At 39.0% G+C, this 27,912-nt stretch overlaps 1 protein-coding gene across 4 annotated transcripts in view; it reads right to left on the bottom strand.

Moving 5' to 3' along the window:
* The window catches only part of LOC129724603 (uncharacterized), a 155,876-nt gene that overhangs the window by 18,948 nt on the left and 109,016 nt on the right, over positions 1 to 27,912 (bottom strand). For 2 of the 4 annotated variants that reach the window (XM_055679607.1, XM_055679608.1), the window contains exons 5-7: positions 24,406 to 24,667; positions 15,229 to 15,567; positions 11,759 to 11,968 (exon numbers count right to left, since the gene is read on the bottom strand). In XM_055679607.1, coding sequence (XP_055535582.1) covers positions 11,759 to 11,968; positions 15,229 to 15,567; positions 24,406 to 24,667 — 811 coding nt within the window. Of the gene's footprint in view, positions 1 to 11,227; positions 11,526 to 11,758; positions 11,969 to 15,228; positions 15,568 to 24,405; positions 24,668 to 27,912 lie in introns of those variants that run through there. The other 2 variants (XM_055679609.1, XM_055679610.1) reach the window with 2 other exon arrangements.

Here is a 27,912-nt window from a genome sequence, read left to right as displayed (position 1 = left end):
TTTGCCAGATTTCATCAGCGTCGTCTCGCAAAAAGATCATTGTTGCGAGACGGGCCATGGTCTTTCCCAAACTATCTACACCCGTTGAGGGCAAAAACAGGTTTTCCCTTTAAATTTTGTCGGGAATATCATCCGACAATGAGTGCCAGATTTTTTATTTTCGTTTTGACCAATTTTATTGGAAACCTAGTGGCAACGCTGATCGAAGCCGTAAAATAAACAGTTCGTTTAGATATTGAAGAGCTAGAGCTTTTCATAAGTACGTAAATATTACTGTTACGGCTGTTTCGATTTTTATCCATGGCGATATCCATTATGTGTCAAAGCTCCGAGCGTCATTGCAAACATCGTTACCGCCGATAATAAAATGGTTATCCCTTTAGTGCATTGTGCGTTCCAACTAATATGCAGTCGGTGGCACATATTATGTTGTAATGTTTCCTAAGAACTAAATAATCCCGCAGCTTCAAACACGTGTCCTGCTCGCATGAATAGACTCCTAGGTGAAAAGCTTCGGCGTGCCCAATCTTCTAATTTTAATTATTAACCTGGTACTAAATCCCACGGCATATTTTATTCATTTCCTAGCATTTATCTCCTGCCGTTGTTGTCGCACCGGATTCCACCTATTGCATAACTAGTGCGTGCGTGCCAAGCCAAGCCCCACAGCGGTATAGTGGTACAGACCAAACCACACCGCACCGAATCGCGAGTCAGAGAGCTCACACATCACGAAATTCCCGTAGCGTCACGAACATGTTTCAAATCGTTTAGACTTTGTTGGCTATCTGGTGCGACCACCTATCCGTCAGTCGGTCCCTGGCTTTACCTGTGAAGCACGTTCCAGGTTGGGCTACCCGGTGAAAACACCAGCCACCACCGGGGAATGTTCACTCTGGGGAACCGCGCTGCGTTTCACTCTACGCCATGAGTACATTTCGAACGAGAGCGTTCCATCTGTAGAATTAAATTTGCTGTTGATGCTGTTGCTGCTGATGAAACCTGATACCACCTCATTTACATCCGCGACGAGACCTGACATCCTTTCACCCCTTTCATTCTGTAGTGAAAACTTTGCTTCCTCGGGGAAACGTAAACTTGGTCAAATCTTCACGGGTGGTTGAGCTGTGATTTTCCGAAAGCGAAATGTGGCATTTGTTTTCATTCCAGTGTTCTTGTTCAGAAGACTGGGCTTCTAACCACCCGATCGTGATAGTACCAACAATCAGGTTTCTCTTTAGCGTATTTATTCGAGTTCGTATATCATTGATATTTTCGTAAATCAGTTTCTTTAACGGGATAAAACTGCACAAACCACAATTCTAATGGTTCTCTCTAAACACCAACGTAATTTTCAAAGTTGGTTTAGGCCTATGACTTAGGGGCCATCCACATACCACGTGGACAGATTTTCAACGATTTTGACCGCCCCTCCCCCTCCGTGGACAACTGCCCATATAAATTCTAAAAAAAATGTATGGACCGTGGACATTAGCCAACCCCCCCCCCCAAAGCTGTCCACGTGGTATGTGGCAACTTTCGCCAGCTAGAAAGTCTGTTGATTAAAAAGAGCCAGGTCTCTGGGTGCCTTTTACAAAGAGAGTATACAAATTTGCTCTCGAATTAACTAATCAACCGTAAAAACAGGTTTTCAATCAAACCAAACAAATTTGTAGGATTAAACTATTTCTTCAGTCGATTGAATATACTGTGATACTGTGATTGATATTTCGGATATCTTATAATTTCACGTTTTTCATTGATATTGTGATAATTTATTAGTGAACCATTTTCATTTTTCTGACTTTTACCTACATTTTATTGTTGCCATGAATGAAAACAAGAAATATTATACAGAATGGAACGGAGATGGTTTTTTTGTCATTCTTTTACACAATTTATCATAACTCACTACAAGAAATCGTATAGAATACATTGCTGTGTTGTAGTGGTTCTATGGAATCTGTCACTGATCCTAGCAAGTTGCGGGTTGTTTTTAGTAGTTTTAAATGCCTGATCGAGATTTTAGCCGAAGGGTATCGTTGGTGTTGGTGTCTACTATTTTCAAAGTCTCCAGAACCACAAGTAACAAACTTTCATTTGAGTGTTCAACTTCCAAAAACTTTTGCTTATAGACACTATGGGCTGAGCTTCCATTAAAACCTCATTTACATTCGAATTTGACTGAAGTTGGAGCTTCAAAAATAGATAACTTCAATGCTAGCCGAGGTGCAGTTCATAAGATCTTGTAAGTCAACTTCAGCAGACGTGTCAGTTGCAGCAATACGCTTCGGAATAATTTCCTTTTTCTTCTTTTACAACGCGTAGTGAGTAGGAAGCAAAATGAGGTATTCTGAAGTAGATTATGCATCCTTTCTGAAAGATCCAGAACGATGTACCAAAATAGTACTTGTACCGTTGTCATCACTCTTTTCTGATGCCCACTCGAGTTTTGAGGTAGATCCGCGGTAGATTAGAACTCTTCAGAACTGTTTGAATCGACAAGATTTTCAGCATGTCGTTTATTTGTTTTGTTCGAATAATCAGCAAATGGTTTGAAAGGCCTTCCTCTTAATACTTCCGAAGCTGGCTGTGAGACATCATTGGTTTTTGCTTTTGAAATATACGGAAGCTTCACTGACACAGACAACCAATCTGAATTTTGTTCAACAAATGTTGTGCATGTTCTATGACATTGTTTCAATTTTTCAACAAGTTTTAATTTTTTTTTGGAAAATAAAAGCCTGGACAGAAAACTATGTAATTGTTTTTCGCTTGGATGGATCTGTTGCTTAAAACATAGTGTATTTTCAAGCGTCAAAACATTTTCTACAAACACGTCAATAGCGATTAAATGGGCAAGTTAGGGCAGCTGAAACCACTATCCTTCTAAAGCTAAAAAAGAATTATTATAAACGATGAGTGCACAGTGGGGAATCGCTGGCCATCAGCCAAAAATTTATCTTTCGTTAGCTGTTTCATAATATTTTTCCTTTATTGCTATAACATTCAAGTGTCTAAATCCAAAATTTGGGCGCAATATCATGAAATCTGATTTTTTTTTGACTTTTCCAAGCTTGGCGAACTGACGTTTTTTGTCTTTTTCTTGAAAAAAAGTACATTACTTTGAAACGCTCTGTAGCTTCAATTATAGCTTGGATTTTTTTGACGTCAACAAGAAAAGTTGTTGTAAATATTGTGCAAAACAAACCCTTTTCATTAGATATTTTAAAATTTGGTTACAGTAGGCCTGACACTAAAAAAAATAAAAAAAAACGTGATTTTTTGTAGAAAAGTAGCTTAAAAGTTTAGTTGCCGCAGTTTGCTACGGTTGTGACTATATTCAAAATTTAGGTGAAAACGTAAGCTTTCAAATGCATACTGTCCGCTGGAGCGCAAAACTGCGCAAATGGTCACTTTAGTGAAAAAAGCAAAAGCAGATTTTTTAGTTTTTATTTTTGAATTTGAAATTTCATTCAGGATTAATTTTAATATAACTATGATACCCCATCAATGAAAATTCATGATATCGTACTCAATCTGTAAGGATAAAATATAAATTTGGGCAAAAATCACAAATTTATCAATGAAAAGTTATAAAATAAGTGTTAAACAAGAAAACAGTAAACAAATCTTTATGAAATTTTAAATATGTAAAACTTTATCACTTTCTGCAAACTTAAAACAATATTGAAAACATTCAGCCCTTTTCAATTTATGATCATGAAATTCGCTAAACTGATTGAAGTGTCAAATACTAGCAGCAAATTTATACCATCAAACTTCGGCTAACAGTAGCCCATTTGAAGATTGCTTTTGCTTCGCACTCGTTTGCATACAAAAGTAAAGCACACATTTTGCTTTATAACAAAAAAAAAAAAAAACAACAAAAAACAGTCATCGCCCTCCGCATCTTTTCGTATTCATTTAGAACGTTGTGTCATTTCAGTGTCTTGGTTTTCAAATTCATATATTCGTTGAATTTTATTATGGAGCCTTCAACTTCAGCGGCACCACCTAATTCAATGTCTAGTAAGTTGTCAATTCATGGTGTTATACATGTATTTAAATGTCCTCTTTCAACCATAGAACCAGGATTAGGAAGATAACATATATGTGAAACAATGAAACATCGAAAATTACTAGAAGAAATGAAAATTGCAGCGAAAGACATGTTTCCTGCTGATAAGTATAATGAACTTCAAATTTTCTGGAAACAATTCAACACAAGATTTAAGCGATCACTGCAGAAGATGATGATGACTTCTTCAATATGTAATTAGTTTGTATTACTTATGTTGTTTCAGTTTATTTATAAAAATATATATTCAGGCAAAATTTGTTTAGTTCGAGGGGTCGTCCATAAATCACGTATTTTTTCCAATGGGGAGGACGCCCGGTGGCAATACTTGTGGTCAAAGATCATATAATTCTATAAAAAAGGAAAAAAGTGCCAAAAAAATATCCAAAATTGGATTTCATGATTTATGGACGGCGAATTTATGATTATGTAAATAACAAGTTTTTGTCGCATTTATCGACACTTTTTTTTGCTTGGCCAGCCTTTGTATGGAGTCGCCCCACTGTGGAGTGGCGAGAAAATCACAGAGGTATTTTGATATATATTTTTTTATTTTTTTTAGAGCTAAGCCCTCATTTTGGTTACATTCCATCAGTCACTCCAGTTATTGTAATCTTCCATCTGGAATTACGGAGCGGCGTACAACAGCTTCTGACTTGGAGCGGGCGGCTGATTCATGAAATGCTGTATCCCGCCGGCTACACCTAAGAAAGTAGCCCCAATGCACAGTGGCTCAATAAGACAAAAAGTGGAACTCAATTCCATAGAGCCTTTCAACTTTATCTTAGCTTAAAAGTGTCTTCGCAACAACCGTTTTTATGAATGACCCGCATAATCGCAAATTGTCAAAAAATATGAAAAGTTTACTATACTAAAAATAAAAAAAACTAACTTTTTGTGTTAAGAGATAGAGGAATAGTTTATTCAGGAAAGTTGTAGAAGATACAAAAATATGAAACTTTGTTGAACAAATGAAAATCCTATCTTCATTTGGTATAGAGTTATAAAGTATATTTTATGGAACTTATTCAAAATTTAGTTTTTTGTATTTATCTTTTGTTGGTTGCATTTAACACGAAAATGTTGTTCGGAGGAATTGTTAGAGCACATAAAACACACATTTTTGCCAATAACTTTTTCAATAACTTTGACCACGTATAGAATAAAAAGTGGGTGGATTGGGACGGATGGAACTTATAACCTTTTTGAGTACTCGAGCTTAACTTTGAGAAAAACTTTTAACATCATGATTCCATTTGCCCCTTTTTAACCTATATGTTCTTGAAGTCATTGAAAAACAGAGCTAAAATATGATATAACTTTGTAAGGAAAAGTCTTGGAGATGTATGGTCTTTGGCAAAAATGTGTGTTTTGTGTGCTCTAACAATTCCTCCGAACAACTCTTTCGACAACAAATCTATGATAAGTGCCCGAAACACGACGTAAAAGTCGTCATCGGAGATGCAAACGCACAGGTTAGAAGGGAGGTACTCTTCTGCCCTGCCATTGGAAGGCATAGCCTCCACCATCTCCCAGAGCTGGAGCGTGCATATGATAGCTAAACAAAAATGACCTCAAAATCATTATTGGAGATCTCAACACTCAGGTTGGCCAGGAGCAGGAATTCAGACCGGTTATTGGAAAGTTCAGTGCACACCGGCTCACGAACGAAAACAGCCTTCGACTAATTGACTTCGCCGCCTCCAAGAACATGGCCATACGTAGTACCTACTTCCAGCATAGCCGTACACCTACAGATCACCGAAACATACTGAAACACAAATCGGTCACTTTATGATTAAAAGAGGGGAGCTCCGTAGTCGCAAGGTTACAGAGTCCGCTTTGGTAAGCGGGTGGTCGTGGGTTCGAATCTTAGTAGAATCAGACCATTCTGGTTGTCAAAGGACTTTAGCATGGGTTTATTCTTTGGCTCCCCACCACATACCCTTCCTTCAATCTGAATTCTACAGTACCTCTGTTGAATCTCCTTCTAACAAAAATAAGTCCCTTTTATAATAAAACTGGTTTGAGTAACGTATGAAAGTTCTCTCCAGGGAATTGTAATTAGGCGATGTTGTTAGAATTAACAGAGGCTCGGTATAATAGAGCAATAAGCTTGAAACGGAAAGGTAAAACTTACACACAAGCACGGATATGAATGATAAGCGTATCACTTACTTAAATAGTGATACTGCCAATAATATGAAGTGCGGAGTACAAAAAAACACCTGGGCAATATCACAATAGATCTAATCTCTGGTCACAGTGATGAGTCCACGTTTGTGGCGCAAACGTCGATTTAACCATTACCCCTGATGGTCAAACTGTGCCAAACCCTTCGGTTGTTAACAACATCCGCTACCATCGCCCGCCACGGTATGATCTGGAGAGACCTGATCTCCCCGAAGTCGCTACTGAGTACGTGTAAAGCCTTGAGTATTGCCGCATGAGAGAGAGCTTACCGAAGTCTTTTTTTTTTGTTCACACAACATTTATTTGACACGGCACAATACACATTAATGTTTTACGGAGCCAATTAAATCTAATGCCTTATGGTCTAAAATATCTGATAAGCTAAAGGCAAATTCTTTACCCTCGCTGCCGACTACGAGCTGAAACTATATCTAATACTAAAACTAACATGGTTTTTTTTTTGTTTCGCTGTTAAATTGGCACCTTGATGCTCTTCAAGTAGCTATAAACATGTAGCATGTATGGCAAGTTTCGCTGAGCGAGAATATCACGAACTGGCACATAGGGCTGTATTCCTCGGGCCCTGAGGGTATCCAAAAGTAGAGATCTGGCGCCGCAGAATTCAGCACACACCCAAACCACGTGTTCAATGTCTTGATACCCCAATCCACAAACGCAATGATTACTGCTTGCCAGCCCAATACGCAAGAGATGTGCATCTAGCCCGTAGTGGTTGGACATAATCCGAGACATCATGCGAATGAAATCTCGTCCTACATCCAATCCTCGAAACCAAGGTTTGGTGGAAACCTTGGGGATGATGCTGTGTAGCCACCTTCCCAGTTCTCCCTTATCCCACGAGGCCTGCCAGTTGACAAGTGTATTCTGACGTGAAAATTTTAAAAATTCATTGTAGGCAATTGGTCTGTTGTAAATATCACCGTTTGTTGCGCCCACCTTAGCCAAAGTGTCCGCTTTCTCATTGCCCAGAATGGAACAATGAGAAGGGACCCACACTAAGGTAATTTGAGAAGATTTTTCGGATAAAGCACTCAGATGCTCCCGTATTTTCCTCAGGAAAAACGGAGAGTGCCTTACATCCTTCATCGATCGGAGAGCCTCAATAGAACTGAGACTGTCCGTAAAGATGAAGTAATGGTCCGTGGGCATTGTTTCAATAATCCCTAAGGTATACTGAATTGCAGCCAATTCTGCGACGTAAACAGAAGCAGGATTATCGAGCTTGTAGGAGGCGGTAGAATTATTGTTGAAGATACCGAAGCCAGTGGACCCATTGAGAAGTGATCCATCAGTATAAAACGCATTGTCGCAGTTGATGTTTTTATATTTGTTATAAAATATTTTAGGGATCTGCTGCACGCGTAAATGATCCGGGATTCCACGAGTTTCTTCCATCATGGATGTATCGAAAAACACAGTAGAAACAGAAGTATCTAATAAGTTGACACGATTGGAGGTGTATGAGGAAGGATTTATACTTTGAGACATGTGATTGAAATACACAGTCATGAAACGGGTTTGAGAATTAAGTTCAACTAGCCTATCGAAATTTTCAACTACCAAGGGGTTCAAAACCTCACATTTGATGAGAATACGAGTAGTCAGATCCCAAAAGCGGTCTTTTAATGGGAGAACGCCCGCCAAAACTTCCAAACTCATCGTATGGGTCGAATGCATGCAACCTAAGGCAATACGCAAACAACGATACTGCAATCGTTCCAGCTTGATTAAATGGGTGTTTGCAGGGGAGCGGAAGCAGAAACACCCGTACTCAAGCACCGACAATATCGTTGTTTGGTAAAGCCTTATGAGGTCATACGGAATATCAACTGATCGCGTGCGAGTTAAACCGTTATCAATTAAAATTTGGATAGGCAAATGATCGCTACCATGGGGATCAAGGACTACCTTCCATATGCAATCCAACCGTAGCGATGTTGAACATAAAGATAAATCTAAAGCAGTGGGGCGCGCTGGAGGTTTCGGAACGCGTGTCATATTCCCGTTGTTCAATATTGTCATGTCGAAGTCGTCGCAGAGGTTATAGATCAAAGAGGAACGGTTATCATTAGAAGGGGAACCCCAAGCCACGCCGTGAGAGTTAAAATCTCCCAAAATCAAACGTGGCGAGGGAAGAAGTTCTATTAAATCAAAGAGCAGCCGTTGCCCAACCTGTGCTCTGGGAGGAATATATATTGAGGCAATGCAAAGCTCTTTACCTTGTATTGTCATTTGACATGCGACAGCTTCGACGCCTGGGACCGTGGGGAGGTTAATACGATAGAAGGAATAGCACTTCTTAATCCCTAGAAGTACTCCTCCGTAAGGGGTGTCTCGGTCGAGGCGAATTATATTATATCATGGAAGCTAAGATCTACATTTGAAGTGAGCCAAGTTTCACAGAGGGAAAATGCATCGCATTTATGCTAATCAATCAAAACTTTAAATGAAACAATTTTGGGGATAATACTTCTACAATTCCACTGTAAAATAGAGATAGAATCCTTCATCTCAGCCGATGAATTAGCCATCGAAGGATACGATCGCTGCAAGGAGGTGCCATTTAGCAGTCAACTGCTTCAAAAACGTTTTAACTGTTGGTAGAAATGCCAGCAGAAGACTTTTAAGAGGATCAGTTATGTTGAAATGTTCAAAAATCCAGTCCACAATATCTGAAAACTTCAGCAGTCCAGATTCTGGCTGAATCTTGGACGAAAAAGAAGGAACAGTTGGGTTTTTGATGTTCCTGGAAGTGCCGGAAACTCCTTACTTGAATTCAGTTTTGCAAATCCCGGAGGAGTTTGCTTCGGATTTTCTACAGCACTTTTTTGTTTCTTAGTATCAGTCACTTCAGATGGAGACCTTCTCTGTCCTTTCCTAGGAAGCCTAGGAGAAGAAAGGTTTTTCCTCTTCCTAGATTTCCCGGGTTCAACAAAAGAAGAATCCCCAACTGAATCGTCAGAATCAGACTCATCGGATGGCAAGACCTCGAGGAGATTCGGGGAAACCAGTTTGGTGGCAGCGGCCTCTTTGAGCATTTCTGCGAAAGTGCGCTTAGAGCGCTCTTTCAGAGACCGCTTGATCTTGTCTTGGCGCTGTTTGTACGCGGGACATGCAGATAGCTCATGCGGAGTCTGCCCACAATAAAGGCACTTTTCAGCACCTCTATTACAGGCGTCATCCGCATGTTGCTCTCCGCACTTGCCACAACGTGCTTTATTGCCACAGTGGGAGGCCGTATGGCCCAACTGTTTGCACTTGAGGCAATTCATTACCCGCGGTACAAACAAGCGCACGGGCAGACGCACCTTGGCCACGAGCACATAGCTCGGCAGAGCAGACCCGGCGAAAGTCACGCGAAAAGAGTCTGAAGGGGTGTAAGTTTTTACGTTATGGACGAAAACGGCTTTCATACGAATCTAACAAAATAAACTGATTAAGGCCACGATGGATGGTGTACAGTGCTGTGTGAAAATTTCGGGTGCGGTATCAAGCTCGTTTGAATCACGCAAATGACTTCGACAAGGTGACGGTCTTTCTCCCTCTGGTTCAACATTGCGCTTGGAGGTGTTGTGAAACGTGCGGTCTCTAAAATGCGGGGCACGATCTTCAATAAATCCAGCCAGTTTATCTGCTTCGCTGAATCGAAGTGGGATTGAAGGTGAATACGTCAAAGACCAAGTATACGCTAGCAGGGGGACCGAGCACGATAAGGCTCGCATAGGCAGTACCGTAGTTACCGATGAAGATGAGTTTGAGGTGGTTGACGAATTTGTGTACCTGTACCATGTGTCCTCTACGGGCACGGAACATGAACAATGCTCGAAGAGGACTTGCAAGCACTAGCCGTTTTCAAACGATGTGTGCTCTGATGGCTTATGGAGGCGAAGAATTAACAACGAGCAGGCGCAACTCTACGGCGAGCTTGTATCCAAAAGTTCTGGGACGGTAAAATGGGCGAGTCTAGTTGTAAGAATACGGCTCAGTGAGATGAAACGTGCTTTGGCGGATTATGCTGGAACACGGTTTCCTAATGAAACTAATTAAGCTGAGCTGAACTCATGCGTGCAGATAGCTGACGAGACATCAGTCGCTGTCGTATCGTTAGATGGACTGAAGCAGGGGGATGCGCTCTCCAACTTATTGTTCAATATGTAAGTTACAGTACGAAGAGCAAACGTGCAAAAAAACGGTACGGTCATTCCGAAATCTCATGCTCCTTGGTTTTGCGGACGACACTGATATCATCGGTAGCGACCGTAGGGCAATGAAGGAGGCATGAGCCTGTTAAGAGGAAAGCGGTGAGGTTGGGAGATTGATGGGGATTGTTTTGAAATGGTTTATCTTGGCACGATGGTGACATGTGAGACAACGATATGAGCCGTGAAGTGAAACGACGAGTTGCAGCTGCTTACAGGGCCTTCTGCGGACTACGTAACCAGCCAAAGTCCCGTAGTTTGCAAACTCGCACAAAACTAGCGCTGTATAGAACTCTGATCTTCCCGGTGGCCCTTTACGGACATGAAGCAGGGACGCTGATGGAAGCTGATCGACGAAGTTTTTGAGCGTAAAGTTTCGCGATCGATACTTGGCGATATTTTAAAAGATGGGATGTAGCGCAGGTGCAAGAATCACGAGTTGTACCAGGTATACAAGCATACAGATATACTGAAGATAATACAGCTTGGAAGACTTTAGTAGACTGGACATATAGCCAAATGCCTGACGAGACAGTCCTAAAAACTATTTTCAGAAGAGAACCAGGAAGAGCCCGTTGATTCCCTGGTAGGTGCGGTAGATATGCGCGGTGGAAGAAGATGCACGATTGGCTGGTGTACGAAAACTGTAGAACGACTGCCCGGGACAGAAGAAGTCAGCAAAAAAAGAAAATGGAATTTTTAAATTGTAAAATTTTTAAATTGTATCCGAGTGTTTAATGTTAAATTAGATTAAAAAAAATATTCTCAGCACATGTCTAATTGAAATCGTAACTACTATAACCGTTTACGTAATAAAAGCTTATGTGCTACAAAATAAACGCATGTCTTGGAAGGCTTTGTTTTACTTCAGTGACACATCTGTCGTCGTTGGCCCATTTTTTCTAGTCCATTATGCAACACCTGGTTTCGAGCATTAAGATGCCTACGCTTTGTTGTTACATTATCTCTGGAAGTCCGCAACATCCACCTACTCGACACGCATATAGCATGTGAAACTGGAATGGATAATACTAGCAGATTTAATTTTTGAGAATATTTTTCCTTTGTAACTTTACACTAGATGACAGATGATACAGACACCCCAGCATGGCATGAAATTATGCAAACGTGTAATTTCCATGAATCACATCTCTTAGTTCCTATTCCCCCTTCCTCTATCTACGTCATTAACACCGGTGGAAAATGTAATTCATTACCATGGTGTGGCTCATGTGTTGATGATAATTTACGTGTGCATACTCACTTGATAAAACGGCGTCAACGAGATGATGATCCATAGTAACAGGTTTGCGGCGGTAAAGCTGAACATTTTCACTGGGCAGGTATTCATATCCCGGAAAAGATGCACGATGCTGGAGAATGTGTAACTCAAGTTCACCAACGTTAGGCAGCACACGGGTATCGATATTTTCCTGTTAAGGTGATGCAACAACTTGCGAAACTCGCAAATTTCCTGTGGAAAGTACAATCGTTAAAAAAATAAGTATGATAAAAACCAAAATTTAAATGTTTATGAGGTCTAGGTTCCATTGCGAAGCTTGTTTTCCATAAAACACTGCAAACAATTTCAAAGTAGTTGCATAATGCTTTTTGGCAGTAAAATGCCTCTTGCTCTAAATAGACTGGGAACGCAGAGCTCTTGATTTATTCATTCAATTGGTTAAGGCGGCGATTACGCGATAAATATCTACCACTGAAATGGATAGTGCACGTAAATTTCCGAAATCCATTCAGCTTCTCATTGAATCTGTCGTACGTTTATTCATTCCGGTAGCTGTTTGTTTGAGCAGCCAGCTGGTTACTGTGTGGTTCCAATTGTTAAACAAGTTTGTTTTCAGAACGTAGCATAGAAAAACCATAAAAGCAATTCGTAAGCATTCCGCGTTCTGTAAACGCATGTGTGGAAAGTTCAGAATTCGAGTGAGCACGGTACGGGATCTGCATGCGACTGAATTCCGGTCAAGCTGTATGTTAGGGCTTTAGTAAGCGTCATGCGGAAATGATTCTCCAAGCTTTCACGTCGTTTAAACTGCATGGATATTGGATGCATTCATATTGCGCATGAAGCAGCCCTTCAGTTGTGCAGAGGTTTCATAATGACAACGCCGTTTTCATTGTTTTCTGGAAACGATGGCATAGACCTTGGTGCAGATGGAAACGGTTTTATTACGAGATTCTTTCGGGAAAATAGTAACCAGTTCAAAACGAACAAAAGATAAGAATTACTGTAAAAAATAAATTTCCAAGCAACTCTTCATGAGCTTAGTGACTTTCTAGCTCGTTGTATCGGAGGCTTGTCCGGTATCACCGACATATTAGATTAAACAGCATATTATATAGAACAAAAGATTTGATCTTGATTTTTATCGTTACATAACGATTATTTGAACAACAACGAAACATGTCGTCACACGAGAGGTTTAGAGTGATTTTTTTTATTTTACAACACCCTAGCTTAAACACCCTTTATGATGGAGAGAGCAATCCGCAACCTCTAAGGTTGTAAGTTTTCGGAGCAAGAAAAGGCTTGTTATTCACCTTCAACACCTAACTGAATTATACGTTGCTTCGAAGCCAAGAGAGTGAGTAAGTATTTCCTGGGTATCTGTTATAAAATAAATCTTTGGTTCACTGTAGACTGCATCTATTGAAAACTTTTCCAGCCTTCGCCAAAAACAGTTGTATAGTAGTATAATAAAGGTGAACCTCGTAACAATTTTATTTAGGGGGGTTGTTAGTAGCTTAAGTATTTATGATAAATATTAGTAAATAATGAGTATGTGTATCTAATCACAAATGGTGACTTCTCAATTGTTGTCTGTTAGAAAAATTGTAATTTAAATTGCTAGGATTTGTTTACTTTCGCAATTAGGACTTATTATTCGTAGGGATTTAAACTTGTCAAAAAAGGAAAGTAAACTTACAACTAACTTAATTGCTAACTTTATTTATTTAACATTACCATCTTTGACAAAATATCGCGACAATGTAAACTTATTCTATATTATTCTAAACTAATCTACTAGTGCGGTCTTTAAAACATTTCTAAACATGTTTAAATTGAATTTGACGTACACATCGTTGAACAAGTGAATACAAAAAAAAATGCACCCGCAATGAAAAAAATCCAGGATATCATCATCGACTTCTTTGACCTCAGAATTGCCGGAAAATGATTTACTATTTCCATAACCAAAGTTCGTCTGCAATAAACACTATTAAATGTCGAACACTCAGTCAACCGGGCTCCACTCCCATTTAGCAATCACATCTGCGTTACGCGTAACGTATATGGCCGAAGTGCTTCCACCAATAAATTATAAAGGCAATGTGCAAATAGGAAATTATTGTGTGATAAATTGAAATTACGCTGCTCTGTTCGTATATCTGGCAGTGAATTTATTTACATTTCTCCCAATATATGCGATGTTGGACAGAGAACAAAGCGCACGCACGGGAATGAGGTTATAAATTATTGTTGCTCTCAGCTCTGCTATCGGCAAACATCTAGGAACTCACTAGACGAAGAATTTAAAATGAAATTCAGTAGGAAAAAAATGTGTACCGAACGAAAAGCTAAACTTAACTACGTCGTACAACTACTTTAACCGACAGTTGCGACGATGCGAAAGTTTATTCCTCTACAAGTCTTCTCGACCCTGAAGACTAAGTTCATCATGTAGGGTATTTCCATCTGTTCTGTCGGTTTCTCAATAAAAACCAACCGACACTTGAAAGTCCACTGCATATGCAAAGTATTTGCAAAGTCTGTGGATTCTCATCCAGCTGCAAAAGTGAAAGGTGAAAGTTATGAACAAATACCCCAATACACAGCATCTTGGTACTGGTATCTAAATGGTGCATCTATCTCGGTCGATAGATCCTATTCTGCCATAGTGCCTTTAGAAACACTAAAGAAATGTGCAAGGCGGACACAATCAGCAGCACTGCAAGCGAATTCAATGAGCTTTTCTTACTTTATCAAAGACGAAGAAACAATAAACATACTTTTCGAGATGCAATAATGGAGCTAGTCTATATATATCGGACGATAAATGGGTGTACAAGAATTGAAACATTCTCGTAACCATCGCCATCGTATTTCGATCGATTCGATAGCAATTTGCAGCAGTACGAAGGAGCAAAACAGACTGCCCACAGCACCGGCTATCCTTGTGGAGTGATTCATGCGCTGAACTTTCAGCTCCAGTACAATATTTTCGCCTCTAGACTAAATTCTACTAGCATGACTTAACATGGGTGGATTCGGTTGGATTGGTTTTGTACACAACACAGCATTCGTTATTGGCATGTTGAAACTGGTCCAATGAAACATATCATTTCTTTTGATAACACCATATCTGTACTATATGTATCTTCTAATTTCAGTTTTCAGTGGTGACCTTGTACATGCCACAAGCAGGATTTAATTGAAAAGTTTGTGGTACTGAGAGATTTTGATTTATCAGTTGTGTAGCAGTGCCATTAAAATTTCAGTGGCACAGCCTAAATGTCGCTACGCGAACTGTGATTCATTGAAAAAATGTATTAAACCAATAATCTCGGCTAGCATATTTTCTTTGAATATAAGTTTGCCTGGTAAATAACGCTAGGAACAAGGTTGTAGGTATTTGGAAACAACGATAATTGGCCTCCAGGAAAAATTCGGCAACAGTTTGGTCACAGATACAAGTTGAAAAGCATGAAACTTACCCGCATCCAGTTGAGTGGTTCAATGGTGTGCAGAAGCAATTTTTCCTTCAAGCCTTGGAGATAACAGCGAAGCAGGTAGCACGTGAGACTGTAGCTGATGATGATGACCGTTTGAACCAAGTCATTTAAAAACAGTGCCAAACAGAGGAGGCCTCGGACACAATCTCGCCCTGTTGGATTGAGATCCCCGGTCCATTTCAGATGAGTGATCGCCTGGGATTGCTCCTCTAGCATCAGACAGTTGTACGCAGTCGAACAGGATAACCACAGGACGCCGAGCACAAAGTAGACCCACAAAGTCGCCACCAGTCGGCGTGGAGCACTGCTCAGGATGAAAACCTGTAAGAAGATTAGTGGATAGTGACGAAACGACATCAGTGGTGGTGAGAATGAATTTTTAATTGCCAATACCAGCTGCTCTCAGTAGTGAGATCAACCGCAGAGGCAGATGTGTTTCCGCTTTTCTCGAGTGCAATTTTGCTGAACGATTCTGAATAATGATTCCCAAGCTGGAAAATGGTTGTTCCTTAGGATACTGCAACGATGGCAGTTTGCACATGTCGCTTTTTTATGAACATTTTACACCAAATTTTCCGGAAAACAGGAGATTGAACATCTTCAACTAAGTTGTTGTTTATCAAAATGCGTGGTTTGCTTTGAAATTGAAGCTGTTATGCTAATTTTTGTACGGCTCGATAATATTAAAACAGTTGCTTTAGGTATTTTCATTGAAACATGTTTTTTTTTGTTTGAAGAATATATTTACAACACAATGTTTCAAGGCTATAGCCTAAAGGCACGAAATTGGGCCATTCTTTCTGCATTGGCACACCGAATATATTGCAGGGCAATTTGTTCTGTTGCGATGGTGTTTAATTTTTTTTGCACTATACCCCCATCTTGAATCGTAAATTATTAATGGTGGTAATTTTATGTGCTCGCGAAACGATGAACATAGCTTGGTAAATTACCTCGCTGGTGCTTCGAGCTTCTCCCATACGTACATTGTTTTGCATTGAGTGTGCTTCGTGTTATTAGCAAACTTTCTCGTTAGTACTGGTACTGGTACGCTAGTTCGTTTCATTTATAAGCATTGTGCGGATGATCGTACAAATAAGTGAGCATCGCGGAAGTATAATCTAGTCAACATTCGAATATGATTTCTATTTAATATACTGTTACACTGATTTATGAAATTCGCAAGAATATTCACTGGAAAGCTTGCACTTCGTTGGGTAGCTGGGAAATTCTGAACAAATTGTTTACAAATTGTAGTGCAACCCCATCAATTAACATGCGATGGAGACGCATGGTGATATACAACAATACCGAACAATCATAAAATTAAAATTGACTTTTTCTTTTGGTCTGTAGCTACCTAAATGATCAAAAATAGATGCTTCGCTATTTGCAAGTAACATTATTAACAGCATAAAGGATTGTGGTTGACTTCACAACTAATTTGGACGATTGAGGCGAAAATATATTTCTGTTACAATTCAATACAAAATAACATGGAATGAGCAAAAACATGTAATTCTTTATCTGTCTTCATTCAATAGTCAGTACAGTATACAGGCTAGAAACCTATTCCGTCGGGCATTTGGTTGTCAAATGTAATCGAGGTGTTGCGAATATAAAAGTAAATTTCGCGAATAAATTGGTGTGCGCCGAAGCTGATTTCAAATTTTTAGAGGGTGTGGTAGGTTTGCTATGAACGTAGCAAAAATTCGATCAACCCATCATTTGTATGAAACGCCAAGTGAGTGCTATCTCAAACCATATTGGTAATCGCGGATAGCTGTCACGTATGAGAACATCCCGTTTGTATCACGCGATTAATGTCAAACATAGACATCCGACTGTCAGGTGACTGCTAGCTCGCTTGACTCCGGTGGAATAATATAATGTCAACGACGGCACGCGAGCATTATGAATCACTTTTCCATAAAATTGTTATTGATTGTTTTGTAAACTTTATACAAACATTATAATACTCATCGTTATGCTGTTTTAAAAGCAATTAGATCTGGATATTTTTGTACGCAGATCACGGTAACGTAAATATTTACAATTTGCAAGTCAATCGACTTGCGGGTATTACCCGAGGCAAATATTTGCGTGAAATAACGGATTAAATTTGATTGCTCGTCTAATACCGAAATATTTACTTCAATTTTTTTTGCAAAATATGTTTGCGGTTGTATTTGCTAAACAAAAAATCAAGTAAATATTTGCTTTATTTATTGTCGTTGTTTGCTAGTCAATTCGCTACTGAGCGAATATTTGCTTTCTTTTTTTCTTTATTCTTATTGAAATTAGGTATGGGCAAACAATACCAAATCTATTATCTGTTTTCCTATAATTGATGCTGCTAAAAATACTACATAGAATCCTGCATTTCAATTTATGAAGATACACACTTAAAAAGAGTGTGAAAGTTATTTTGAACTTTTGATGTAAAATAGGCATTTCATGTTCTTCCTCTCGGAGAAGAGGAAAGATGCGTCCTCGTTTGCCGTTTGACACAATCGCGCACCCATATGCTACGCATCTGACGACAATTCTGATTCCTCTCGTTCAATGAATTTCCGTGAAAATATGGAGTATAAAACAGCCAGGGCAGTCCCGTACCTCCATCAAAACAAAGAAATAATGTTTACGAGTGACACACAAGATATGCAATGGAAACTAGATGTACTCAATTTGCTAGCAAGTTTATTTTCTGCAAATAATTCGCATCGTGTAATAGTACAACAAATGTATCTACTACAAAAATAGCAAAGAGGCTTTGCTGCTGTTCAAATAAACAGAATTATGAACAAATATTCCCTATAGTGTAACAGCAGTAGTATATACACTGGGGTCTTTTTTACGCGGTTGGTTGTACCGCGTTGAAAAAATCCGCGTAATTCGAAAAAATTAGGTAAAAAACTCCATTCAATAAAAAGATCCGATTAAAAATAATAGCACGTGAGTAAATAGAAACTTGAAAAATGATATAAAAATGGTAACAAAACACACAAAATGAGTTTATAGTGCTTCAATAAAAAAAAATTATTGAGGAACAAGACAATAACTTTTTTATCAGGCCCGGATTTTAGGGGGGGGGGGAAGGGGGTAAATGCCCCGGGCCTCTCGATTCAAGCCCCCCCCCCCCCCTAGTCCTGGGACGACCTTTTTTTTGTTCGTTACCTTCCAGAACGTTACCTCTAAATGTTTTTAGAAAAGAGGGCCTCATAAACAAATTTGCCCCGGGCCCCCCACCGTCTAAATCCGGCCCTGGTCTTCAACAAAAACGTGTGTTGAGTATACCCAAACGCTTCTTTAGAACAACGTTTTCTTGTAAAATGTAACTAACAAAAGTAAGGTACAACCCCTAACTTTTAAGAAACTTTTACATTACATACTCTGTAACTCCGTTCCCAATGGAGATAGGAGTTTTGTTTGTTCTGCAAAGTTTCATATTTTTGCAAGTTCTAAAACTCTGCCAAATAAATCAAGCCTCTATCTCTTAACACAAAAAAGTTAGTATTTTTAATATATGAAAATCTACTGTAACATACATGGCCGGATTTAGACGGTGGGGGGCCCGGGGCAAATTTGTTTGGGGGGCCCTCTTTTCTTTTTTTTTTTTACTCTCGCTTATTTTCCGTCGGTCTAGTTCCGCCACTGTTGTGGCCAATCACCGACGCCCAGGGAGGCGACTCCACACCCAGGATCCTAACTCACGACCCGTTTATTAACGGACCGGCGCCAACGGCTTTACTTCCTCATGCGATGGAAGGCGTGATCCCAGAGATTTTTTCCCTCTTTTCTAAAAACATTTAGAGGTAACGCTCTGGAAGGTGACGAACAAAAATAAAAAGGTCGCCCCAGGACTAGGGGGGCCCCTTGAATCGGGAGGCCCGGAGCATTTGCCCCCTTTGACCCCCTCAAATTCGGGCCTGTTGAAGACCACATATCTCCAGGACTTTTCTGTACAAAGTTATAAGTTATTGTAATTCATACTTGAAAGGAGGAATAAAACAACTTTCTTCGAGATAGTGTACCAGCGTGCTTGGATAGCTCTCCTGGAAACAGCAAACGTACGGAAATCTGAATTTGGTTGCTTTACCGCTTGTCTTCTGCGCCATCTTAATGATGTGCTAGTTGACGGTTTTATAGTTGGATTCGCAAGTTGTATTGTCTGATCGTAGCAAAGAATTTAATTCGCGGTGAATCGAATTTAGCGTCTGCTGCATAATGGAAATTATGCGCATTGGTGCTAAAGTGCCTGTCGATGCGAGCATCATCCCGGGTCATCTGCAGTCGTCAATTCGAATGGCGAGGAATTTAACAAGCTCTCATTTGACGTCACTATTGACCAATACATGTTAGAAAATGAGTTACAACGAAAGTAGTCATATAAGTGTATTACAAGCGCAAATGAAAACTTGTGTTATTATATTGTTTTTGAAGTTGTTTTTCTCATCAGTAATGCAACCGCATTTTGAAAACAAGCTCGTTTTTTCTGGTTTTGGATATGTTTTTATTAACATGAGTTCAACATTAACAATCACTATCACTATGCCTTTTCGTAAGACATTACACCATCTAATAACAATGCTACGTACCTGAAAAGTGATATTCCTTAGGACAAAATTGGTAGCATTCAACGCCCAATGTAAAGTTACTTGAGCAAATTGATATTTAAATTATTTCTATATTTATTCGAAGCGTGTCAAAATGTGCCATCAAAAGATAAACGAAACGCTTGCAGAGTGTAACCAATATCACTTCAATTTTTGCTATCGTATATCTAACTACGTTTTCTAGTTTTGTTAGATTTTATTTCTAGATGACGTTGTAAACAATTGCGAAATCAATTTTAGTATTCAAGCGAGAGAAACAACTCATTTTAAAAGGTTGAATAGTGGTGTTTTCATCAACTTATAATCAATTCAAACTGCCACCGATAAAAACGCTTGTCGTTCTAGTTGCACTGCGCAGACACAACACATTTGCGCATGCGCTGGTTAACAGTTGTCATAGCAACAGATTTGCGCATTGCCGTATTAGTACTCGAGATGTATTTTGCCACTTCCTCTATTAGGTTGGCTTGTTTTCATGCAGTTATGTAATACTTCATATAGTATCGGTACTTGTTCTAGTATCCTTCAATTTTTGCGCTTGTCTAGTGATAGAGATGTCATGGAATAGGTTACGTCAACCATTCTATACCAACGTGTGTTACATGGGCAGCAAGATGTTCTGCCGAATATCAAAGCAGTTCTGCTTCCGAAGAACGCAAATAATGAAGGAAAAATCCGGGTAAATTCACGGTTTTGCGAAAATTGAATCATCTGTCCTTTTAAGGATGACCACATAGGGTAGGGAACATATTCTAAGCAGTTTTAGGAACCACCAGTGTATTCAAACGAAATACTCGAAATGTGTTGGGTGAAATTCAAACAGTAGTATATCAATCTGTTCTTTATCGTTTTCTCTGTCAGGACTTGTTTTCAGATTGTGAAACTAAGTTAGTAAACTTTAACAATAATCAATTAGATTTACCAATCGAGGGGCACTATTTCAATCACCCCGAGCCTATTTCAAGCAGTTTACATCTGTTTTGCAGGCGTTTTTTTGCAGCACCCGAAGTGGCTCCTGAAAGGCTTAAATATAGGTCGATTTGTTTCAAATGATGTTTGTTCACAGATTTCTTTGTGTATTTTCGTTTCCATCATTGAAATTGTCGATATTGATCAAAAAGCAGAAGTTTGAGGCCTGTTTTCTACAACCTATTAAAATATGCCCTACTGCTTAAGCCTTTTCTTACCCTATTTTTAATTGAAGTAAAAATGAGTTTTTGCCACTAACACTATAACTTAAAATAGCTGCTGTTTTGCTCTGACCTGCTGCTGTGTTTCAACAACCTTCAACATTCTTCTCGAATGACTTCAAGTCAATTGAATAATGATTCTTTTCGAGATTACCAATCATTTATTAAGAAAGAGAGTTGACAAAGATTTATAATTTAAATTTACCGCTTCACACCGTCAAATTGATTGACTCCAATCGAGTGTATTCTCAAACTTATTGCAAGAATCACATTGACATAATAATAAGCCTCGCGGTCGGGTCTTACCTACAACCTGTTCAAATATTTTGTGCACATACCAGTACTGATTTTAAATAAATACTGTTTCGGGAAATATCAGTATGAGCGTGTTGTTTGGAGAATTTAATGGAAAGTGATTAATTTTAACCCCATTCCATGATACTCATCGTGGCATTGTGCTAACTGCTAAGAGACTTCGTCAGCGTTTATTTTATTTCACCTGTCCTCAAGCGCACTGTCCATCATATCGCGAGAAAAACAACTCGTTTTAATTATTATAATTCGCCCTGCGATTGTTGTATCAATCGTACAACAATCGTTTTACGAAGTCGGCCTCGGTGGATCCAGTTCAGAATCTTAACTACATTTTCCTGAAATTTAATCCTAGTGGCTAGTTTGAAAGACCGAACAAAGCATGATTGTACGCTTGACAATAAGTGCATTTTAGCCAAGACACATTCGTTGAACAAGTTTTAAACCTAATCAAATATGCGCTAAGTTCGTACATTTGTGATGTGGTTTCGCACCATCAAACTGTTGCTTTTGTCAAAAGCAAAAATATTCCCTTCCTTCACTTTCGCAAGTAAAAACCAAACCAATATCAACAGAGTCGTCAGGGCCAATAGTTCTAGGAGGAGGTACTCCAGTAAAACTAGGACTGCTTTGTAAGCCTTAAGGCCTGTATCAAAATCTTTTTAGGTATTAACCTTCATTGCATCCTAAAAAAAACTTACGTTGTTTACCCTGGTGTGTGGATTTCCACACATACAACATTTGAATTTGTTTTGGACAAGAAACAACTTAATTTTGTCCCAAACTTATTTTTTTCATTGAGTGCATACATACCTGAAGCTATAGGTACCAAATAATCCTGTTTCGAAAATCGAATGAGGTATGTACGTGTGCGGAAGTATGTGTATGTGTGAATATTTTCATTCTTACGACCATCATATCTCGATTTTCTCAGCATCGGCTGAACCGATTCGATTGTTCTTAGTCGCGTTTGAAAGGGCTAAAAGTCTAGTTATTTGACGAAAAATATCGTTTTGATCCGAAGGTTCATTCAGAAATGACGTAACGAAATGTAGTCAGCTTATATAGGAACTGATAAACTAACCGATATTTTCTTTCAGCGGTTTGACTGATTTGAGTCCTTTTGGTGCTAGATGCGTTTTTTAGGATTTGGAGGGTAGATTTTTATTCAAAGATATACTTAAAATTAAATGATAATTTCCAAAGGTACGTTGAAAAAAAAAAAAAAAAAAAACAAAACTTGTGGAAACGCCTAGTACATTGCAGTATTTTGGAGGTAACCCATTGAAGAATATTATGCGTAGTGTACAAAAACAATCTTGAAAAATACATTTGGATTATCTCAGCAATGGATGTATTGATTTGATTTCCTTGGCTGCAATTGGAAGGGCTTGAAGGCCATTAGGTCATCATCGGACATTTGTTTGATCCGATGGTTCATGCAAAAGTTACAAAACAAAACGTGTTTACATGATATGAGACCAATTAAACATGCTATGATAGCAATTAAACAAAAAAAAATCCTAACATCGGTTTGACCAAATGAAGCAAATGTTCGTAAGAATATTCTGAAAACTATGCTAAGCAAAGTAAGCAAAGCCTTAGTGCTACATTCCGATTCGTTAATTATACACAGACTTCGCAGTCATATGTTTAGTGTAAAGGACAATCGCAGGGTTAGCGCTACGATCCTACTAACACTAACAGTTTCTCCCGAGCCGAGATTCGAGCCCACGACGACTGGCTTGTTAGACCATCTCGGGAGATCCATTCTAAATTTATTTCAATATACCTAAAAGTGCGAGTATACTTGTTTTGCAGTAGACATAAAACTGTGTAAATGTTGAACACTGCTCAACCAGGCTGTGCAAACACTAGATAGGTACTTTTAGCATTAGCGTATTCGTAACCCATATGTATGAAAATTCTCACACTGGGATGAAACAAATAAACACATACTTTTACACATGTCCCACGTAGCCTTTTGATTGATTTGATTTTGATGCGAATTACAAGAATGCACCTTTACACATTTCTAAAATCAGTCAAACCGATGAAAAAAATCAGTTAGTTTATCAGTTCCCATGTAAATTGATCACCTTTTGTTACGTCATTTCTGAATGAACCTTCGGATCAAAACGATATTTTCCATCAACTAATAAGACTTTTAGCTCTTTCAAACGCGACTAAGAACAATCGAATCGGTTCAGAAAATCGAGATACATTGGTCGTAAGAATGAAAATAAACACACATACACATACTTCCGTACACATACACACCTTATTCGATTTTTGAAACAGGATTATTTGGTACCTATAGCTTCAGGTATGAAAGCACTCAATGAAAAAAATATGTTTGGGGCAAAATTAAGTTGTTTCTTGTCCAAAACAAATTCAAATGTTGTGTGTGTGGAAATCCACACAGCAGGGTGAACAACGTAAGTTTTTAAAAATCTCATCAACCAAAAATATTTTTCCCTTGGAGAAAATGTATTTTGTGTAAGATTGATGGTTTAGGAATTGTCAAGAAGTTTCATCAAAATCGATCGAGAAGTTTCCGAAAAAAAATCAAAACAAAATTCATTTGTGCGGTTTTCCACACAAGGGTTCAATGAAGGTTAACAAATAAACAAATCGAACAATTACTTTTTGTACCTGTGTAGATTTATTTTCTGCACAAATTCCTACAGTGCTCTGCCAATGTTAGTGAAGTCTGCTAATAATTTACTCGTTTATACCATTTAGGTTACCTAGCTCTGAAAACTTCAGTAAACATGTGTTAATATTGGCCTCTCAATGGCCATTACACGTAAATGGATTGTTTCTTTTTAATTATACCGAGCGGTCATTCGTGAAAACGGCAACGTGCAATCAGAACGAACAGCTTGTTGTGATTGGTTATTACTTAAAGGAAGGAATATGTGTTTGCTCGAATCGGAAAGTGTAAACAGTTGGTTTGTTTTGTTGTGGCGTGGCGTCCTTAGCGTAGGAAGATTAAAAAAAAAAACACATGCACAAAACACTGCAAATTTTATACCTACCCTTTCTATTAGACACTGCAAATGTTCATTATCGGCGAAGCGGTAAATGTAAACTGCGATTACATAGCCACCGAGATGCAGCATTGCCGGGATAATGTGACTGAAAATCCCTTCTCCGCCATTTGCCAGTGCGGCTCGCATTATGGTGCCTATGCTCGGCTTGATTGTGGTAGCATCGGAGACCGCTGGTGATGTAGTCCCGCTGCCATTGGACTGCGGATCGACGGCAGGAAGTTCCGGCTCTAGGAAACCACGGTCACGCCTGGAATCAAAATGAATATCATTGCCATGCGTGAGGTCCAACATGCATTTTTCATACTAATATTCTAAGAAACCATCATTCCGGTTCCGTAAACATCGTTAAAAAATCGCAATAGCCGAGTACCTAACAGAAACCTCGGTTCATCTAGCAGTATTTTGTAGCTTTCCTGATAGGTAGGGACGCTGCTAAATTCTCGCATTTTCTATCTGTTGTTATTAATTAGGTTTTATTTTTGTCAGATTTTGTTTGAAAAAAAACTGAAAAGCATATGGGTAGTTCACTTGGTTTTGCAGAAGAAAACATAAAAGTTGATTGAATTTAAATTGTGTTGTTAATTTTTTTTGTAGCTTTTTCTATGATAAAATTTGCGCAGTCAATTTCTCGGGTGATTTTTTCACCTTCTAAAAGAACAGCAAGTCAGCTCCCACACGGTACGGCTGCAGCTATAAATCAAACCCGGAAAAGTGTGGCTCGGATATCCAGAGTAAAATCATTAATCGCTTGGGATTTAAGCGCGCTTGGCAAGTGTTTTTTTCTGAATTGCTATGTCCAATGCAAGGATTATTATTGTCGAGTAGAGAGTAGTAGAGTGCAGCAAATTCTTTGACCGAATACAGAACTCCGGCACTAGCTGGTCAAGTATGTGGCTTATTTCAGTGTAAGTGCCATTCAGTGGGCGGAAATACCTGGAAAGTGCATTCATTGCACTTTTAATTATTCTGCTCACATGTTAGTATTTTTTTGTTTATAATCGCTAGGCAAAATCGCTAGCAAACGAGAATCATTTCAGCGGTGAACCCAATAAACTAACTTGAAAGTCCTAGTTCGAAGAATTGGTCCATTTGTTCCATTTCGAATCACCGGGTCTGGTTGGTATGTTGGTATGACAGTTGGATGGAACGACCACGTCAATCCCACAATTTTGTGTGTAAATAACCACGCCAGTAATCACTATTTATTTCACAACTGCCATGGGTTTGCTGCAGGATATACACTGAAAGCATTTAATAAAAAGTGGTCGAGAAGCTCCGAGCGGGTTGCTATTATTTTTCCTTGTGAAGGAAGCAACCCAAACGTCCTGTGCAGCGTGTGGCGAATGAGTGAAAGCGAAAATAATAAACCATCACGAAAAATATATCCAGAAAGCTTATAGGAAACAAGATAAGCTCGTGCCAGCAGAGAGCTGCGATTTTTTTATTCAAATTCGGTCATAAATATTAATAATCTCTTTATTATTTTAATAAAGTGGCTGTTTAAAACTATATTTTTCAGTCTGGTTTTGCAGTGTCGTCGTGCCTGCGTCGTCAACGAGTTTGTTGCAACACACAGCTGTTTGCGCTCGAAGAATTCTATTGTTGAGGAGCACAGGAACGATTGGCGAGTTTAACCACCGAATCATGATATGGTATAAAATTTACTTCGCATACATTACCGACAGACAGGCGATTATGTACTTTTGTACAATGTTGGTACATATTTGTTTTATAATCCGAGTTGCAGTGTGGGTACCATTATAGTAGAGAATTTATTGTTTGACAAACTGATTACATTTGCCAGTTGGTTGGGCAAATTTACTTTTATTTTAGATGGGAAAACTAATGATGCCAATTTCGATTTACATCTAGACAGTTGGACACATTTTGGTAATTCCATTAACATGGATGACGGCCACGGTAGATTGTGCGACTGTTTGGCAGGTAAAAGTTGATGCCACATTTTGATAGTGCTGCTTAAAAATGGCACCATAGCTGTTTTGCATAATAAATATACAACTTTAAACATTGTTGGTTTCATGAGTTTTGAATTTAGTTAAAACCAAGAAGTCCTTTTATTACAATATTTGCGTCACTATGATTAGAACAACAACAAAATATGTTTTTGTTACATTTTCGTTACATTAAGGACAATTTGTGGATATCAAAGCAAAGCTACGGATTCGGAACTCGACCTTATGTTTATTATACACAGACTTCGCAGCCAACTGTTAAGTGTACAGGACAATTGCGGGGCTAGCGCTACGATCCTACTGACACTAACAGTCTCTCCCGAGTCGAGACTCGAACCTACGACGACTGGCTTGATAGGCCGCCATCGTACCTCAAGACTAGCAGGAAGATATTCTTCTGTTGCAAAATATCCAATTATTGTGAACATCTTCGGATCAACCAATCTAAGGTTTAGCAAATACGTAACTTTGCAATGCAAACAAGCTGAAAAGAGCTAAGTCTGCTGAGTAAGCCCAACCAACCAGTAACCGGATGTCACTCAACGACATCAAAGACGAGTTCTACTAAAAGCTTGAGTGGACCTATGGTGAGTGCCCGAAACATGACATTAGAGACGCACAGGTTGGATAAGAGGATTCCTTTTGACTAATGATACTTACTTTACTTTACTTTTTTGGCTAACGGACCGTTTACCGGTCTAGGGCCGAACGAATTAGAGATGTCCAGCTTCTTCTGTCTTGGGCAGCCGTTCTCCAGTCTCCCCGTACACCAGCAGATCGTGCATCTTCTTGACTAATGATAACGACCCGATATTGATAAACTTTTTCGTGGCCAGAGTAATGTAGCGCCTACTTTCTACGTTTGAATATTCAGAAGCACACAGAGCATCCGAATGGAGATGCCTGCTCCCAGATCGGTCTTGTTTGGTTTAGCAGCCAATAATTTTCGAAGACCGAATATCGACTCTGAATGCTATCTTGACGAATGTAAGATGTAGGGGAGAGGGGGGCAGTTTCGGACACTTTTTCTACCATGATTTTGAATATTTTTTTGTTATCTTTTAAAAAAATCTGAATTCATCCTGGCTGTTGCTTGGACGTCAGAGTATCATATAAGCGTGTTAGTAGTGTGCGATGATGCGATTTCGATTGATTTATTTGATTTTTTTAAAATTGCTTTTTTGTCCGAATGTGCCCCGTGTGTGGGATAGTTTCGGACAGTCCTGGGGCACTTTCGGACAGTGTTGAAAAACTTTTCTAGATTGATGGAAATTTTGTGTTTTTCAACTATTTCTTTCATATAAACAGAGACTGAGATCAGATGCTTTGCAAACTTCGAAACTCATCCTTTGCTTTCAAATTTATTTCATAAAATAAAAATCGAGCAAACTGGCTATGAGGGGGAAAGGATACAAAAACTATGCCATTTTCTCGGCAATATTTGATTGGTTCAAAGTACAATGACTTTCGTGATTGTCAAGCAACAGCAAAATTGGTTCACTTACGCTGCTTTCTGGAA

This window comes from Wyeomyia smithii, chromosome 2, assembly GCF_029784165.1.
Source record: "Wyeomyia smithii strain HCP4-BCI-WySm-NY-G18 chromosome 2, ASM2978416v1, whole genome shotgun sequence".
Taxonomy (NCBI): Eukaryota; Metazoa; Arthropoda; class Insecta; order Diptera; family Culicidae; genus Wyeomyia; species Wyeomyia smithii.
Note: the sequence above shows the minus strand (reverse complement) of the source record. Positions and strands in the feature narration are given on the sequence as shown.